This window comes from Notamacropus eugenii, chromosome 3 (assembly GCF_028372415.1).
Source record: "Notamacropus eugenii isolate mMacEug1 chromosome 3, mMacEug1.pri_v2, whole genome shotgun sequence".
NCBI classification, from domain to species: Eukaryota; Metazoa; Chordata; class Mammalia; order Diprotodontia; family Macropodidae; genus Notamacropus; species Notamacropus eugenii.
This window is the reverse complement of record NC_092874.1, coordinates 435,700,823-435,718,526: the sequence shown is the minus strand read 5'-3', so window position 1 is coordinate 435,718,526 and position 17,704 is coordinate 435,700,823. Positions and strand designations below refer to the sequence as shown.

The following is a 17,704-nucleotide window of genomic DNA, read 5'->3' as shown; positions in this document are numbered from 1 at the left end:
TCCCCTCAAGATGTGGAAAAGAAGCCACCTAAAGTAGCTCATGTCCCACTTCTGCTGAAAGGTTGAGTAGTTGGGGGTGGCACTGAAATAGATGGCTATGAATGCTTGGGCAGGGGGCACTGGTAGACAGGAAGAAACATTTTTCCTGATCACATGGATCCCCAAGTATGACTGGTCCAGTATAATTTGTATTCCTTTTCCAACTCTTCTTCTCCCACCCCCCTCCAGGTTTACTGCACCAACTGAACGGGAATCCAGGCTGGAAGAAGTCCGTTCAACCTTTCTGGCTACGTACAGCAGCACAGTGGGACTTAAATCAGTGACACCCAGCCCCTCGGGGGCCATTGGGGGCCTCCTGGAGCAGTTTGCACGGGGAGTAGGACTCAGAGTATCCAGCAGCACTCTGTGAACCATTATAGGCTCATACAATCTCCAATTCCACCTCATCCCCCTACTCAGCTGAGCCATTGGAGGAATCAAAGCCATGAGAGCCCTGAAGCAGTGGGATTTGCCCCCAGATCCTTTCTTAGAGGAGTCTCTTGCCTCCATTTGGCAGCCCATAGGAATGTGCCCAAGCTGTGAGCTATCTCTGCAAAACTGTAAACTTCAGACTGTGACCATTACCTTCTATTTCCTTTTTTGGTCTTCCTTAGCCCTGTCTGCCAAGCTGACCTGCCCCCATCCCCACCCCCAACACACCTCTGGTTCTGTCCAGTGTCAGCCTGGCTGATCCCTTCACCACCAGAAACTGCAGTGCTCTGAGAAGTCCTGTAGAGACAGCATTTCTGGGAGGAGTCCCTTGGTTTTTATCACTTGAGGGAGGGAGGGGTCATCTGCACTGAGAAGAAAATGATTGTGACACAGAATAAAAATGTTGGAATCACATTCTCGGCTTCAATGGTTTTCCCCTCACCTTGGTCATGTTCCTGTTTTGCAGTAGTCCCGCCTCATCTTTCTGTACTTCCATCTTAGACTAGCTGGCCTGGAGATCCCCAGCTGCCTCAGCCTCAAGTTTAGTTTGAACTTGGGAAGGAAAAAGAGTTCTGTTGAGGTACTCACTGAGCCAGAGAACTCATTGGCTGTCACTTGGGCAAGTGACTCCACATCTCTAGGCCCCATATCCTCCCAGGTGAAACAAAACTGAGTTAGATTGCTGAGATTTCTTACAGCTTTCATGTCCTGTCCTTTGCCTGACTCAACTGAGGAGTGTGTGCCAGGTGGGCAGGCCTAGGCCCAGACCTCTTCTGATTTCAGGATCACAATACCAGCCCCTCAAAATCAGCCTTCCTAAAGGGGCACTGGTGTATGGGTAGTCATAGGACACTGCTAGTCTCTGCCTTTAGGAACTTGGAGGAGAAGCAGCTAGGTTAGAGCTCCAACACTACCTGAGAAGGAAGCAAGGGCCTGATCTGGGACTGAAGACTTGTAAAGTGTGTGCCCCTAATTAGAAGTGTGGCTTTTGGCAAGGCCACTTAACCTATGCCAGTGTCCTCATCTGTAAGGAGGTTGGAAGAAACTGTTTCTAAGGTACTTTCTAGCTCTGTCTAGGAATCCCCCAGAGGTGCAAAGATCACTAAGGGAAACCCAGACGATGCTGCCCTATGAGCGTCGGTACTGTTCAGCACCAGAGACAGCGTCTGGGACGGCTCTGCTCTGACTTTGGGGGAGGAGGAAGAGGTGGATATCGAGTTGTCTTTCGGACCTTAGCAAAAGCCCCCTAAAAGAGCTAGAAGGAGTCCGGCAGGTCACTGACCTTCGCAAGGACTTGGATGGGGCGAGACCTGTGCTAGAAAATTGATTCAAGTTCTGGCCCCCAGGGAGAGCAGTCTGCTCCTGTTCACTTCGGGCGTCCCTGCGTGCGTCTCTGGCTGGGGGGCTGGTACTCCAACGGGGCTCGGGGCTGCCTGCCGCGGGGCCGGGCGGGGCCTGTACTGCCATCTGGAGACCGCAGTGGCTTCCACAGGCACAGTCTGGGCGCAGGAGCGGGCGCAGCAGCAGCGCGGGCGTGAGCGCATGCCGGGGCTGGCTGGAGTGAGCGCTGGGTTGGACGCTTCCGTGCTGCCCCTGCACATGGCTGTGGTCCGCGGGACCTTCTAGGCCCGCAGCGGGGGTGATCCAGAGCCCCCGGGAGCTATCTGTCCACCTCATTCCCCTAGCTCTAAGCCATGTCGTTCACTGGAGCCTCAGACCGCAGCGTTCCGGCCACTAAGATCGAGATCACCGTGTCTTGCCGGTGAGCTGGGGGCCTTAACGCCTGTCGTGGGTGGGCGGGCAGGCGGGCAGGGGCGGCTGTGAGATTCCATGGTGGGGGTTGATGAACTGAGTCCCTTTCCGAGCCGCAACTGGGAGGGAGAACGGAGCTGGTTGGGGCGGAGAAAACAGAGAAACCCAAAACAAGGGTAGGGACTGAGACCGAGAAGAGAAATCTAGGGGAAGGGGCTGGGTGGAGAAAAGTAAGGGGATTAGGGTTGTGGGCAGGAAGGGGAGCAGAGGGAGGAGTGGCTGGGAGGAAAGATGGGGGTGGAGGAGTCTTGAGGGGAAAGGAACGGACTAGAGGATGGAAGGGAGAGGAGCAAAGGGGTAAAGATGGGGGGAAAGAATTGAGGTCGCCAGTCGAAGGCTGGGGGAGACAAACAGGTAGGGTTAGGGAAGAGGAAGAGTGGATAGATGCAGGCGAAGGAGCAGAAATGTAGGGGCTGAGCGGGAAGCAAAAGAGAATGGTGGGGCAGGAGAGAAAACCAGCTATAGAAAGTGGGGGGGGGGGAAGTGGCGGGGAGAGGGAGAAGAAAGGGAGCGGGGATCATGAAGCAGCTGGCCGAGTTCCCAGTGCCTCTGGCGTTGCCTTTCTGCTACCTCCGGATCTCGGGTTCAGGCTCCAGTCCCCCTTCCCCAGCTCCTGAATTATCTTCAGGAATAGGGTCTTGAGGTGAATACAGAGCCTCTGGGTGGGAACTAAAGTGGGAGGCCCGAGGTGGGTATTTGGAGCGAGGGCACCGATTGGGGGTAGTGGAAGGAACCAAGAAAGGATTGGGGAAGAGAAAGTTGTAGACCCCGCCTCTGATCCCTGATATACAGAACCATCTTTCCCATATCCCCAAGGCAAGGCTCCAAGACAACTGGGGTGTGGGTTAAGAGGGGTTCTGAGGAACAGGAGCGCTGTCCAGGGTTCTGAGGAAAGGGACCCAGAAACCCGAGTCTGGGGTCCCGCTCCCAGAGTACCGCCCCTCCCTAAGACCCTTTTCGTGGTCAAGCCTCTCCACCCCATCTCCACCACTACCATCACGCCCCGGGAGCCCCCGGGAGAGGGAGAGAGCAGCTGACCCGCAACTGGTTTATCTCGGTCTTTCTCCTGTTGGTTTGTTCTTTTGTCTCTCTGTATGTCCATATACCGCTTTCTCCAGGAATCTGCTGGATCTCGACACCTTTTCCAAGTCAGACCCCAGTAGGCAGCTGGCCGAGATTGGGGGCAAAAGGGGCAGGAGGAGGTGGAGCCAGAGTGGGGGGCGTGGGAGGAGTTGAATCGGGGAGGAGCAGGATCAGGATGGAAAGAAATGGGGTAGTGGGGGGAGGTCAAAAGGGGATGAGGACCATGTGTGGAGGGCCCCTTATCCTAATGGCATTCTGCCCACCGGGGTGGGGGCGCTAAGAGGATCCTGGGGGCAAGAGAGATGGGTGGAATTAACAGCCTGTCTCTGCAGTGGTGGTGCTGTTCACTCAAACTAGAGCCAGCCAGGAGTGGCGGGAGGTAAGTGTGTGGACGGGAGGACCTGAGAGTGTGCTGGGACTTCTCCCCACACCTCACCTCTGAGGGAGGGGCTCCGATACAACTGAAAGATCTAGGCTTAACCTTGGTTCCCGCACACACGCACCCCCAGTTCGGTCGGACCGAGGTAATCGACAACACGCTGAATCCGGACTTCCTACGCAAATTTGTGCTGGATTACTTTTTTGAGGAGAAACAGAACCTACGCTTTGACGTGTGAGTATCGGGACCTAGCGCCAGTCTTCTGCTCCCTACCACCACTCCCTACCATCTCCCTCATCATTCCAGCCAAATCAACCCAGTTCCCCCTGGCTTTCTCCCCAGGTACAATGTGGACTCCAAAACCAACATCTCCAAACCGGTGAGTGATGTCCGAGAGCCCACTCCCAGCTTTCCTCCCCCTCTCAGTTCCCCTCCTTTCTCCCTTTGGTCCTTCTTAGACTCCACCCCTTCCTAGTCCCCCCTCATGCTTTAGGACATAAGGTTCTACACCGTGAGACTCCTCAAGCTTTCCACCTCTACCCTGGCCCATCGCCGGTTCCCTTTCCTCTCCTCTCCTCTGGGCTGGACAGGGCATGGCCAACCCAGACACTGGGTGGTTCTGTTGGCCCCACGTACCTCTGTTCACTACCGCCTGTTCACTTCCAGTGTTTCCTTTTTCTTCTGCCGCTGCCGGACCCTGCAGAAGGTGAGTATTAATAGAACCTCAGGCCCCAGAGAGAATGGGAGACAGATTTTGTCCTGGGATCGCCCTTTCCAACCTGCTGCTCCTATCTCTCGCCCTTGACCAAGGTCTCCAGAGCAAAACTCGAACTTGGTATTCCTGAAACTTGTCATTCCTTGCTTACATACCCTGAATCAGGTCTAGTACTTGGGCAAGGTGACCTTTTGGCTTTCCTTTCCACATCTGTCAAACGTGGGGTTGTGGCAACTCCGTGAGAGCTGCCCACACTAATTTGTCTAGGAGTATACATGTGGCCCCCACGTGTATTACTGGAATCCCCAAATGCTGCTCCCTGGAGTGCGGTACTATAAGGAGGCATCCCAGAATGTGGGGCCAAAATCCAGGCAATTAAGCCTATTTCCATACTAGTCAACTGCTGTATGTAGTACCTATTCGGGACAATATTTTATGTTTGAGGCAGCTTGGTGTTTCCCAGGTTTAAGTAATGATGCATCCTAGTTATGTCAAGGAGGCAAGTCATTTAACTTGTCCCTGCTCCAGGAAACTATCTAAGCCTATGAAGTTACAAAGAATGTGCCATTACAGGGAAAACATTTCCAACACTGCATTTTCCACATAGAACTCCAGGATTCCACAAAACAGTCTGGAAAATACTGAACTCATTTATTACCAAGGTTGCATCCAGGGGTGATTTCAGGATTTTCTACAATATCCCAGCTGTTGGGTCTGACCCAACCTGCAGAAACTAGAGGTTGGACACCACCAGTCAGGGGACCCAACTTCTGCCAACCTCCCTCAACACTGACTTCTCTTCTAGAAGGGCCCTGGTCCTCGATCCACTTTGCTTTCTCCTCCTCTTGCCCTTTCTGGCCCTGAGGATCACAGGCACACTTCATATTGCCCTTGACTCTATGTCCTTTCTACAGGATTTCTTGGGACAGGCATTCCTAGCACTGGGAGAAGTGATTGGAGGACAGGGCAGCCGTGTAGAACGACCACTCACGTAAGCCCAGTCCTGTGGAGTGAGGAGGGTAAAATCTTCATGCTGTAGGAGCCCTTGGCCCAAATCCTCTGTTTTTATTACCTTAGAGCGGTCCAGTAAGGAGGAAAAGGTTTGTGAGGAGGGACACAGTCCAGATTGCACCAAAGAAAATCTAAACACCTCCCCCTGCCACCCTTCATTTTAGTCTCTTTATAGTCTGCTGTCAACCAACCTTTCCAGATTACTCCCTTACAGAAACTCTGCTCCAGCGTCTGCTCTGCTTGTTCCCTGAACTCATGACAAGCATTTCCATCTTTACACCTTTGTCCATGCCATCATCTCCAGCCTGGAATAAGTTCTAACCTTCTTCATAAATTCTACCCATTCCTTGAAGACCAACTCAAGCCCTACCTATTCCATAAAGCTTATTCACATTACTGAAGCTTTCAATGATCTCTCCCTTCCTTGAACTGTCCTAGACCTCCTACCCCATCCCATCTCTAATGGACCATTAAAATACCCAAAAGGTCTTAGACCTTAGCCACTTGTTACTTGAGCCACCTTAGGCAAATCACTTTAGGTTAGTCTGTATCTTCTGCTGTAAAATTGTGAGATTTGGATTAGATGATAACCCATAAAGTTCCCTCCAGCAATAAATTTAGATTCTATGACCCAGAGAGACTTAAAGAAACCATGGCATGACCCAACCATTTTAAGGGCAGTCATATGGAGATTATTCTTATTCTGGTCTAACTACAAAGAACAGTACTACTAATGAGTAGAAATTATAGGGAGGCTGGTTTTGGCTCAGTCGGTGAAAGAATTTCTTAACAATTGGAGCTTCCCAATAGAATGGGAAGCATTGGAAGGTGGTGGGTCGCTCATTATTGGCAGTATTTAAGCAATGTGGGCTAGGACTTGTTTGGCATGTGTTAAAGGGAATTGGGCTAAGGATGGGGTCCCCTTCCAGCTCGGAGAAACTGACCTCACAACAGGAAGGAGCTCCTGAGGAGGGACATGAGTCTATTCAAAGGAGTTGGCCCATTTGCTCATCTCCCAGTATGGTCCTGTCTCCCTTCCTCAGGTCCTCCACTCTAATCCTCACACACAGCCCTCCACTTCCTACTCTGATCAATACTTCAATTCTGTGTCTAGGGGCATCCCTGGGAAAAAGTGTGGAACCATTCTGCTGACTGCAGAGGAGCTCAGTAACTGCCGGGTCAGTAGTTCATCTTTCTTCTACTTCCCTTCTTTTATTTGCCTTCCCTCCTGTGGCCTTTCCAAACTCTGTTATCCCAGTTTCCCTCCCATCCCTTTAAAGAATGCAAAGTAGCAAGTGTCCGGGGGCAAATCCTGCTCCCCTTCTCCCAGCTCTGTCTCCCATTCCCAGGACATTGCCACAATGCAGCTCTGTGCCAACAAGCTGGACAAGAAGGATTTCTTTGGGAAGTCTGATCCTTTCCTTGTCTTCTACCGGAGCAATGAGGATGGCACGTGAGTTGTCCACCATCGCCAAGGGACAGAGTCAGAGATGGAAGCTCCAAATCCTGTTTTCACCCGAGTGCAAAGAGAGTCAGGGCCCCTTGTGCACTTCTCATCTGGGCCCCAGCCTGTGTCATTCCCCACAACCCGGGAGCCCTGGGCCTCCTTTGGGTCCAGTTCCACCTTTAGCATGTCCATTTTCCACAGATTCACCATTTGCCATAAGACTGAGGTAGTGAAGAACACACTGAATCCCGTGTGGCAACCCTTCACCATCCCTGTGCGGGCGCTATGCAATGGAGACTATGACAGGTTGGGATACTGCCCATAGCTTATCCAGGAGATGGAGGGAAAAGATGCCAGGGGTCAGGGTGGAGAGGGACTGGATGGTGGGTGCTTCAGTCCAGTGTGGAGGCATCAATCTCTCTCAAAGGGAAGTGGGTTCTAGGCCTCCACTGGTGAAAGGAAGGGAATTTTGCCCAAGAGAAACCTCCTAGATCACATTAATTCTTCTGTGTTTTAGGACCGTGAAGATTGATGTATATGATTGGGACCGGGATGGAAGGTGAAGTTACCCTATATTCCTTCTTCCCAAAAAGCCATTCCCCCCCACCACCACCGACCTTTTCACATATAAAAGCAATACTTCAAACTTTTATAGTAGTTAATGGTTTATGAAAGTTTCACGTCTACTGTCTCACCTGATGCTCACCACAGCCCAGTGAGGTTATCATTATTCCCATTTGACAGATTAGAAAACCAAGACCTGAAAAGGTTACCAGACCACCACATTCCCTAATTCCTAGGCCAATATTTTTTCTACCATACTACGCTGCCTTTTCATTTGTCTTCCCATTAACTCAAATTCTTTTTTCCTGGGAGATTTGTTCTTGAAACCCAAAGGCTAGAGAGTCATGGAAGGGCCTGAATCTTGTCTTGAGCCCTGGCAGATTGCACCTCCCCACCCAATCCTGGATCATCTCTTGTTGCAGCCATGACTTCATTGGGGAATTCACCACTAGTTACCGGGAGCTAACAAAGGCTCAAAGCCAGTTCACAGTGTATGAGGTAAGATGTTCCCACTTCAAGCTGGGGGCAGCCAGAATCTGGTAATAGTTCTGTTCTGTGGTCCCTCCTAACCCATGCAACTCCTCTTGTCCTCCATCCTTGTCTCATGCCTGCTTCTCCCCTCCTCCTGTTACCTCTGACTTCCATAACCATCGCCCACTCCCCAGAGCCAGCCTGATTTGTGGCATGTGCACAATCCAATCCAGTTTCTCTTCCTCTACCCCCATCGCAGGTTCTCAACCCTAGAAAGAAATGTAAGAAAAAGAAATATGTCAATTCAGGGACGGTGAGTACTGTCTGGAGCCTGCCACAGGGTCACGCTTCCTCTTCTTCTAATACCCTCTTCTCCTCCTTCATACCATCCCTAGGTCTTTCTTTCTTCTTCCCAGGTGACACTGCTCTCTTTCACTGTGGATTCAGAATTCACTTTTGTTGATTATATCAAGGGCGGGTGAGTGGCTGCTGCTGGGGTGGCTACATGGCATTGCCCCCAGGAGAAAAAGGGTCTTGGGGCTTTTCTCCTGTAAGGATGGATCCAACCACTCTCGTCCAGGGCCTGGGCTCCCCTGGGACCCAGGTCAAACCAACAGCCTCCTAAAATGGCACCCACAGCTTGGCTATGTAGCATGTGCATAATGTATGTGTTTTGGGGGGGTATGTGTGGCAAAACCTGACAAGGGAAGCCAGTCTGGGCTCACAGCTTCCTCTTCCCCCTATCCTTTCAACAGGACACAGCTCAATTTCACTGTGGCCATAGACTTCACAGCCTCCAATGGTGAGTACTGGGAGGAAAAGAGGAATTTTGGAGGGACCTGCAGGGCTTGTCCTCCACCCAACCTGTTGGAAAAGCCTGACCTATCACCAGTGTGCAATCTTAAGAAAGGATCTTAAAGGATCTTTCCATCCCTTCCATCTCCCCTGCTCCCCACCACCTGAGAGGCCCAACCTTTTCTATCCCTTCTATCTCCTTCCCCCTCCAAGGCCCAATGGGAGGGACTCAGCAGGGGGACAGACTGAGTGACAGCAGGGCTGGAAATGTTGTGTCCTGACAGGGAACCCACTGCAGCCCACATCTCTGCACTACATGAGCCCCTACCAACTCAGTGCTTATGCCATGGCACTCAAGGCTGTGGGAGAAATCATCCAGGACTACGACAGTGACAAGCTCTTCCCTGCTTATGGTTTTGGAGCCAAGGTGCCCCCCGAGGGACGCATCTCCCACCAGTTCCCTCTGGTATGGGCTAGGAGGGCCTGAGCAAGGGCCCTCTGGCCCCCTGGCCTCTTCCCCCAGGTGACGACTAGGATTGCATGCTGCCTCCCTTTGCCATAGGATCATAAATTAGAATTGGAAGAAACGTTGGAGGCCACTGAGTCTGACTCCCTCATTTTACTGATGAGGAAACTTGAGAACGAGAGAGGCTGAGTGATCTGTCCAAGACTGCCCTTCCTTATCCTTCTCCCAAGGCCCAGTCAGGTGCCTAAGCCTCTGGGGGAGGGGTTCAGATGCCACAGTCTTTCTGTTCTCCAGAGAGGCAAGGTCCTGCCCTCCCCCATTTTACCTCTCCTAGCAATCAAAATGACCCTCTTAAGCTAAGCCTCCCCTGGCATTTTTACCGGCAGAACAACAACTCTGAGGACCCAAACTGCGCGGGCATTGAGGGTGTCCTGGAGAGTTACTTCCAGAGTCTTCGGACTGTCCAGCTCTACGGTCCCACCTACTTTGCCCCAGTTATTAACCAGGTGGCCCGGTATGGAAGGGGAGGCTTGGGGACAGGGGGAAGGAAGGAGCAGTGGGTGGGTGAAGCAGCAGCTGGGGAACGCTGACCTCTGAAGGGACCCTGGTGGGCAGTGGGAAAAGAATTCTCTGCAGAACCTGCAACATTCTTAGGAGTTAGTGGGGTGAGGAGGATTGTGAAGATGATTGAGGATCTCAAAGATCTTCTCCAAGACTAGCATTTGGTGAGAATGACTCTGCGCTATGTTTGTCCTCAGGGCTGCGGCTAAGGTCTCTGATGGCTCCCAGTACTACGTGCTGCTCATCATCACAGATGGGGTGATCTCAGACATGACGCAGACCAAGGAGGCCATTGTCAGTGTGAGTTGGGGAAAAGATGAAAGATTAGGAAAGGGGTGGGGTCTTCCTTCCGTTTGGTCCTTCTCCTAATGACCCAGTCCCCCCTCGATTCCCTGTAGGCCTCCTCGCTGCCCATGTCCATCATCATTGTTGGGGTGGGGCCAGCCATGTTTGAAGGTGAGTGTGAGGGAGTGAAGGGAGTGAGAGTATCTGGGCAATATGTTCTACAGACATGAAGGGATGTGATGGAGATCCCAGGGGCAGAGGCTGGGGCTGGTCTGGGTCTCACTCTGTGAGGCCCTAGCCAAGGCTGGGGATGATGAGGAAGAGCTGCTCCAAACCCCAGTGAGAAGAGGGGTGTCTTTTGTCTAGCGATGGAAGAACTTGACGGAGATGATGTGCGTGTGTCCTCTCGTGGGCGCTATGCAGAGAGGGACATTGTACAGGTAGCTCCTGGCAGTGGAGCCTGCGATGCATGTGTATTTGTGCAAAGGGGAGAGCCAAGAGCAGTTAAGGCCTCAGCTTGAGAGCTGAGCCCGCCTCCTTTCCTCTCTCTCCTCCATGCCCCACCCTGTTCATTCCCTCTCCTTTATTTGACTCTCCACTGTCTCCATGGCCAAGCCTGCTCTTCCCCTTGCCTCTAATGGTCCCATTCTCATCCTCCTAATTTCACCCTGTTATCTTTCCTCTTCTCTGTCTAACATACCCATGTCCTTTCCCTGTTGCCATTCCTACCTTATATTCTAGTTCGTCCCATTCCGAGACTACATTGACCGCTCTGGGAACCAGGTGCTGAGCATGGCAAGACTGGCAAAAGACGTGCTGGCTGAGATCCCGGAACAGCTGCTGTCCTACATGCGCACCCATGATATCCAGCCTCGGCCTGCCCCCAATGCCAACCCCAGCCCCACCTCCTTACAGCCCTGAGGGGCTGGCCTACCTGCCCTATTGCTTCCTGTGTAGTCACTTAGAAGGCTGGGTTGAGCTGGGCTGGGCCCAGTTCCAGATGCCAGAGCTGAGAGTAAAAGGGTCAGCCTCATATCACGCTAGTCTTAGAGAAACCTGCCTCCACATGGTGGGTGGGGCTGACTGAGAAAGGCATGCCACACCCTGCCCCCAACCCCAACCCATGCCAAGCAAGAAGGGTCCTATGTCCTCAGCTGAGTCCAGCTACCACCAAGTCCGTATGCCAACAATAAAGCTGAGCTTTACCCTCACAACTGTCTCCTAAGCTTGGTGGGCAGGGGAAGGATCCAACCAGGAAGGCTGAACCTGGAGGCTGTGGTATTGGGCACTGCAGCAGCAGATACTATGTTATCAGATGGTTATCTGGGAAGGAGAGACCAAATTTCCTTGGCAATTGGGAACTAAGGGAGGATAAGGGTTAGAATCAGATAGATCTCATTTTGAAAATTAAAAACACACGAGACTGTCCTGGGAGATGAATTGGCAGTTACTTCTCCGTCCCTGGCACATAAAACAGGTTGTGTTCTCTTCTAGCAAAACTGTAAATGGGTACCCAAGTCTAGTCCCCATTAGATCTGTGAAACCCAGGCAAAGAGATCACTTCTGCCTCTCCATCTTCTCTTCCCTCTTGCCTTCTAAGGCTTGGCCACCCAAAGGCAGGAATCTGCCTCTAGTAGATCCTAAGAAATGAGCTGATCTGGCCACTATCTATGTGTGGTGGGGGACCAGGAGGAGTAAGGTTAGAAATGGGGGTGGAAGGGAAGAGCTGAAACTGGCCCTAATCACAACCCAAACAGAACCAGCAATCAGGATGGAGCAAGTTGAGTAAACAGGGCCATCCCAATGGCACAGGTCACTTCTGATTCTGAACCTATCTCGGCCTCCACTCCCGTAACACACATAACACATTTCATCCAGGTAAAAACAAGTTCAAATGAACTTTCTGGGCAGCCTAGATAGGAAAATAAGAGAATCCTAAGGGGGAGAAGTACACATGTAGCCTATGGGCTAATTGTACCCATGAAGACCCCAGGACCCTGACCCTCCAGATGGTTCATTTTCTGCAAAGAAGCTTTCCTCCCATCCCTAAAGCGTCTGCATGGTTCTGGAGGGTCTAAGGGACAGCACTTCTCTGTCCCAGGTTCCCAAGCACAGCAGGGTAGAAGGTAATAGCTCCAATACTAGGGGACTGTCTCTCTCCTTCCCTACTCTATAAGGTGATGTGAGTACAAAACCAAAATGAACAGTTCCTGCCCTCAAGAAGCTCTCATTCTTCTGGGGGGCATGTATACATCCAGATAAATTAACATAAAATAATATGAGGAGAAAAAGAACCATGAAGCAAGCCCAGAATCCTAAGAAGAGAGTGCATTCCAGGGCAAGAGGGAGAGCCAATGCCAATGTTGGTTGGTTGGTTGTTGTCCTTCATCTTTGAAGAGGACCAAAATGACATCACCATGATAAAGTGAGGTTTCAGTGTGTCCGACTGTAGCTGATCAGGCCAATACAAGCTCGGAATACTCTACCACAGATTGGGCACAGATAGTCCATGTGAATATTTGGGGTGGATATCCCAAATTTGCGCATCCTACCTTTACTTTGTGCTGTCTCAATTCTGCTTTGCTCATAGAGCACAGCACCCTTTCTGATGTGGGTACACCATGTTGAGAAGTCCTGTGCCAGTGTCTCCCATGTTGCACAGTCAAATCCAAAGCTCTTGAGAGAGTCCTTGAGAGTGTCCTTGTATCGCTTCTTCTGACCACCATGTAATCACCTGCCCCATGTCAGTTCTCCATAAAATAGTCTTTTTGGCAAGCGTACATTTTGCATTTGAACAACATGGCCAGCCCATCAAAGTTGCACTCTCTGAAGCATAGTTTGAATGTTTGGCAGTTCAGCTCGAGCAAGGTCTTCAGTGTCTGGTACCTTATCCTGCCAGGTGGTCCTCAAAATCTTCCTAAGACAGTTCAAATGGAAGCAATTTAGTTTCCTGGCATGGCGCTGGTACACTGTCCATGTTTCACAGGCATACAACAATGAGGTCAACACAATGGCTCTGTAGACCTTCAGTTTGGTAGTCAGTTTAATACCTCTTCTCTCCCAAACTTTTCTTTGGGACCTCCCAAATGAGGACTCTAGGAAGCTGCTAAAGGAGCCCCCTGGCTTTGAGAACCCAGATGTTGGTGCTTCCCTCTCTGGTAACTATGCTCCCCTCATTTTTTTATAGTATCAATCCTTATACCTAGATTCATTTGGACTTTATTCTTGTGTATGGTGTCAGGCTAGTGGTCAGGAAACTAGGTCTATGCCTAGTTTTCTGCCACACTGTTATCCAGTTTTCCCAGCAATTTTTGTCATACACTGAGTTGTTATCCCAGAAGCTGGGGTCCTTGGATTTATCACACAGTAGATTGCTATATTCATTGACTACTGTGTCTTGAGTACCTAACATATTCCACTGGTCTACCCTTCTATTTCTTAGCCAGTACCAAGTAGTTTTGACGATTGCTGCATTATAATACAATTTGAGATCTGGTAGGGGTAGGCCACCTTCCCTAGCATTTCTTTTCATTTGTTCTCTTGGTATTGTAGATCTTTTGTTCTTCCCTCTCTTCCCTCTCTGACCTCTATGGTCAGACAGTTGTACCAGTCTGTTGAATTATGGTCAGGCAGAGGAAGCCATGTCTGTTGATTTTTGATTTCTCTGTTTTTTTCTTTGAAGTTCAGGGTGCTGACTCCTCTGAACTAGGTAAATGATATATGTGCTTGGTTAAAGTGATTGTTAACCCCTCAAAAGTTGCCTTTCCTTTTATGAATGCAAATCTAAGAACCTGTGACAGCAAGCCCCCCCCCCACCCCGTGTATGTTAGGGTGCTTACTGATACAGCTAAGTCATAGGAACAAGAGAATTCTGGATGCAGAAAGCATAAAGAGAAGTACTGTGAATGCTCTGGAAGGTTAGGAGAGATACATATCATGAAGGCCTAAATGCTGCACAAGAAAGTTCAGAGTTTATCCTATTGGTCATAGGTAGCCAAAGAAAATTCTTGATCAGGAAAGGGACATGATTAGACCTATGCTTTAGGAAAACTACTCTGGTGTGGAGGGTAGATTGGAGGAAGGAAGAGTTGGAAATAGGAAAACCAACATAGAGGTAATGAGAGTAGTTCAGGCAGGAGGTGAAAAAGATTTGAACTTGAGTTGATTAAATGAGTCAAAAGAAGGGGTAAGAGGTAATGGACATTGTGGAGGCAAAACTGAAAGCGTGGACAGCTGACTGGACATGGGGGTAGGGGAAAGTGAAATGTAGAGGCCCCCAATAAACAAGGAAGTGTAGAAGAGGGAAAGGGTCAAGAAGGAAGATTAAATTCCATTGTGGACATACTGAGGGGGTCTTCCAGAAGCTCAATGATAATCATAACAACTGCATTCACATAGCACTTAAAGGTTTATAAAGCACTTCAGACATACATACATTCATATCACTTAATGCAACAACCCTGTGAAGCAGGTGCTATTTTTATCCCCATTTTACATATAAAGAAACTGAGGCAGGCTGAGGGTAAGTGATTTGACCACAGTCATACAGCTAGTAAGTGGCTACAGTAGAATCTGAACTCCTTTCTTTCAGAATCTCAATCTAAAATTTTATCCACTAAGCCAGGGAGCAGGTCTGCCCAAGTCACTCTCCTATTCAGCATAATCCAGCAACTTCCTCTGCCCCTCTCTCCCCCCAAGATCCAATATCAAATCATCTGTTGGGCCTTTAAAGCCTTCATCAGCTGGCCCCTTCCTACCACTCTTCTTTCATTTGACTCCCTTCCACTGATGATCCAAGTTCCAGTGCTTCCTGCCTCTGGACCTTGGGACTACCTAGTGGTGTGCCTGGAATGCCCTCCCTCCTCCCCTCTGCCTTGGGCTTTCCATAGCTTCTTCTGAGACAGCTCAAATTCCACCTTCTACAGAAGGCTCCCCAGGTCCCCAGCAGCTGGCGCCTTCCTCCTTCAGATTACCTTCCATTTATTCTGCATACATTTTGTTAAGTACATGGTTATTTATGGATTGTCCCACACACACCTTAGACTGTAAGTTCTTTGAGAGAAGGAACTGTTTTTGCCTTGTTTTTGCTCATTTTTGTACCCCAAAGGCACTGCAAGTGCCTTAATAAGTACCTATTAATAGTAATAATAAGCTTACAATAATATAGCACCTTAAGGTTCACAAAGCATTTCACAAACATCTCATTTTACCTCACAACAACCCTGGGGAGGTAGGTGGTTGATGCTCTTATTATCCCCCATTTTACAGATAAGGAAACTGAGGCAGACAGAGTGACTTGCCCAAGGTCACACAGAGAGTGAATGTCTCAGGCCATACTTGAGCTCAGATCTTTCTGACATCAGTCCAGTACTCTAATCATAAGAAACCTAGTTCAGTATGGACTGAATAGCAGCTGCCTACCACACATCCAGATGGAGCTGTCCAGCAAGAAGCTGAAGAAACCCCATTCCTGTGGCAAAACCCAGCGTTCAGCTTTCCAACTCCAGTTAAAAAAAAAAATTCACACCCAATGTAAATTCAAACAGCAAATTCAACGGACCAAATCCAGAGAGATCCATTACCATGAGTCTGGCCTCCTGCTAATGGACTTCTTCAGATGCAGCAATAAAAAAGACTTTCTATTTAGTCCTGAGAGTTAGGACAGCAATCTTCCCACTGCCTCAAATCTTGTCTCTCTCTTTCTGAAGCACTAAAAGTTAAGTGTTGTCCTTGAGACTGTATCACTTACTTCAGCTACTGTAATCTATCTTCATGACTCATATATTTTTTCCCTCCAGCCAAAACAGAGGCTGCCAGTAGGGGAATCTTTTCCAATATCCCACTCAGTGTACATCCCCAAAGAGTATTCATAGGCCACTGTCCTGTATTGTGTACTCAGTAGCACTGAGGTCCCTGTCCCCCAGGAACCACCCATCTCCAGCACCCCAAATCCAATTTCTTTCATCCTATCCGCCCTTCCTTGATCAAATGCAATGTTTGGCAGATCTAGCCCAGTCTAGTTCCTCTTGCCCTGAACCTAAGGCTATCTCTCTCTTCTAAACCTTTACCAACCCCTGATTTTTAACCATTTTTCTATACTAATTCCCATTCCATTCAAACTCCCACCCCCAGGTCTCCTCTTTGTTCCCTCTTCCCTCTCTCAGTAAGCCAACAAGCATTTATTAAGCACCTACTATGTGCCAGGAACTGTGTTAAGTGCTAGGAAACCATAGAAAGACAGAGTCTACCCTCAAGGAGCTCAGTCTAACAGGAGAGAGACCACAAGCAAACAACTATGTACAAAACAAGATACAGAAGGGAATAAACTAGAGTGAATTTGTGTTCCTGTTTCAGGTTTGCAAAACACTTTAAGATGTAAAGCTGATCTCCAAACTACCCTGTGAAATGATTCTATTACCAGGTACTCCATCTTGTGCCTCCATTCTCCCGCCTTACTCAAAGCCTTCCCTGAGTCAAGACACTTGCATCATAAGCCTTCTTGTCCCCAGCTCATTCCAGATGTTTCCTGCTCTCCACCAGTTGGGAACTTTTTATCCCCTTCCAGGGGCATAGTGAGCATGGATTTGTAGTCCCAAGACTGGGATCACGTTCTCCTAGCAGAATGACAAGTCTCTCCTCCTCTCTGGCCCTGTTAGTTTCCTCCTCTGTAAAAGAAAGGGGTTGGACTCTACGATCCCTTCCAGCTCTAGATCTATGATCCTGGAGAAGTCACATTACCTTCTAGGGTCTTTGCCTCAGTTTCCTCCTCTGTAAACTCAATGGCTTTGAAAGCCCCTTGCAGTTGTAGGTCCAAGGTCCCATGGCCCTCATCCGAACACCTAAGAATGCCCCCAATCAAATGCCTGGCACGGGCGGGTACCCCCAAGGAGAAGCGACATAGGATGGGCAGAGATGGCCGAGGACGGATTCGAACCCAAGTCACCGCCGCAGCCTCGAGCTCCGAGGTCAGCCCGCTGTCCCTGATGTACGACGGCGGGCCCGCTGCCTCCGCGCGGGTCCAAGAGCGGTCCCGCCCCCTAGCCCAAGCCCCGCCCCGCCCCTCTCCTCGGCGCTCCCTCCGGGCTCCCGGCCCCGCCCGGCCCGGGGGAGGGCGCTAGCGCTCGGCCCTACCTCGGCCCAGCGGGGAGGGCGGGCAGGCAGGCGGGCAGGGACAGAGGGAGGGAGGTTCTCCGGGCTCGCGCTCCCCATTCGCGTCGGCAGATTCGCTGCAAACGGCCCGGGGCATCCACCCCACCCCCTCCCCCGTCCCCCCGGAGCGGCCCCATCTCCGCCCCCCGCCCCACCCCCGCGGCGGCGCTGGGATCAGGCGGCGGCGGGGGCTCCGGCGGGCTCTGGCCTGGCCCCACGTGGAGCAGACCGGAGGTGTTGGAGGAGCCGTGTCGAAAGTGCGCCTCGGCGCGGCCGCGGCCTCGCGTTTACCCTGCACTGCCGCCGCCGCCGCCGCCGCCGCTGCCGCCGCCGCCGCTGCCGCCCCGAGCCGCTGCCGCCTCCGCCACCGCCGCCCCCCCCGCCTCCTTCTCCTTTCCCTCCTCAGTTGCCGTCCCTCCTTACCCTCTCCCTCCTCCCCCTCCTCCGCTCTCTCCCTCCCCCTCCCAGGAGCCTCTATTGTTCCGCCGGCGGCGG

General features: G+C 50.8%; 2 protein-coding genes and 1 long non-coding RNA gene across 7 annotated transcripts in view; 2 read left to right on the top strand and 1 right to left on the bottom strand.

The window, feature by feature from the left end:
* Window positions 1-885, top strand: part of MTMR14 (myotubularin related protein 14) — a 54,102-nt gene extending 53,217 nt beyond the window's left edge. For all 5 annotated transcript variants that reach the window (XM_072598569.1, XM_072598571.1, XM_072598568.1 and 2 more), the window contains one exon: window positions 229-885. In XM_072598569.1, the coding sequence (XP_072454670.1) occupies window positions 229-409 (181 nt within the window). In that variant the 3' untranslated portion in view covers window positions 410-885. The remainder of the gene's footprint in view (window positions 1-228) is intronic.
* Window positions 886-2,044: 1,159 nt separating this feature from the next.
* CPNE9 (copine family member 9) lies at window positions 2,045-11,194 on the top strand. Its single transcript, XM_072598565.1, has 20 exons — window positions 2,045-2,233; window positions 3,402-3,442; window positions 3,699-3,745; window positions 3,876-3,979; window positions 4,088-4,124; window positions 5,375-5,451; window positions 6,586-6,649; window positions 6,821-6,924; window positions 7,120-7,224; window positions 7,436-7,477; window positions 7,905-7,980; window positions 8,213-8,266; window positions 8,370-8,431; window positions 8,709-8,755; window positions 9,033-9,214; window positions 9,601-9,728; window positions 9,973-10,075; window positions 10,174-10,231; window positions 10,427-10,500; window positions 10,802-11,194. The coding sequence occupies exons 1-20, from the start codon at window positions 2,166-2,168 to the stop codon at window positions 10,979-10,981; spliced, it is 1,653 nt and encodes a 550-aa protein (XP_072454666.1). The 5' UTR covers window positions 2,045-2,165; the 3' UTR covers window positions 10,982-11,194.
* On the bottom strand, window positions 7,572-17,288 carry LOC140497515 (uncharacterized). Its single transcript, XR_011964712.1, has 3 exons — window positions 16,799-17,288; window positions 12,613-12,977; window positions 7,572-8,222 (listed from the first exon to the last, which is right to left on the bottom strand). It is a non-coding gene; the product is annotated as an uncharacterized lncRNA (long non-coding RNA).
* Between the last annotated feature and the right edge of the window lie 416 nt (window positions 17,289-17,704).

Bases quoted from the DNA above. Each gene is read 5' to 3' on its own strand.
- CPNE9 (XM_072598565.1), top strand. From the start codon at position 2,166: ATGTCGTTCACTGGAGCCTCAGACCGCAGCGTTCCGGCCACTAAGATC. The intron at 2,234-3,401 runs GTGAGCTGGGGG...CGCTTTCTCCAG, and splicing joins GAGATCACCGTGTCTTGCCG to GAATCTGCTGGATCTCGACA. The intron at 10,076-10,173 runs GTGAGTTGGGGA...GATTCCCTGTAG, and splicing joins CCAAGGAGGCCATTGTCAGT to GCCTCCTCGCTGCCCATGTC.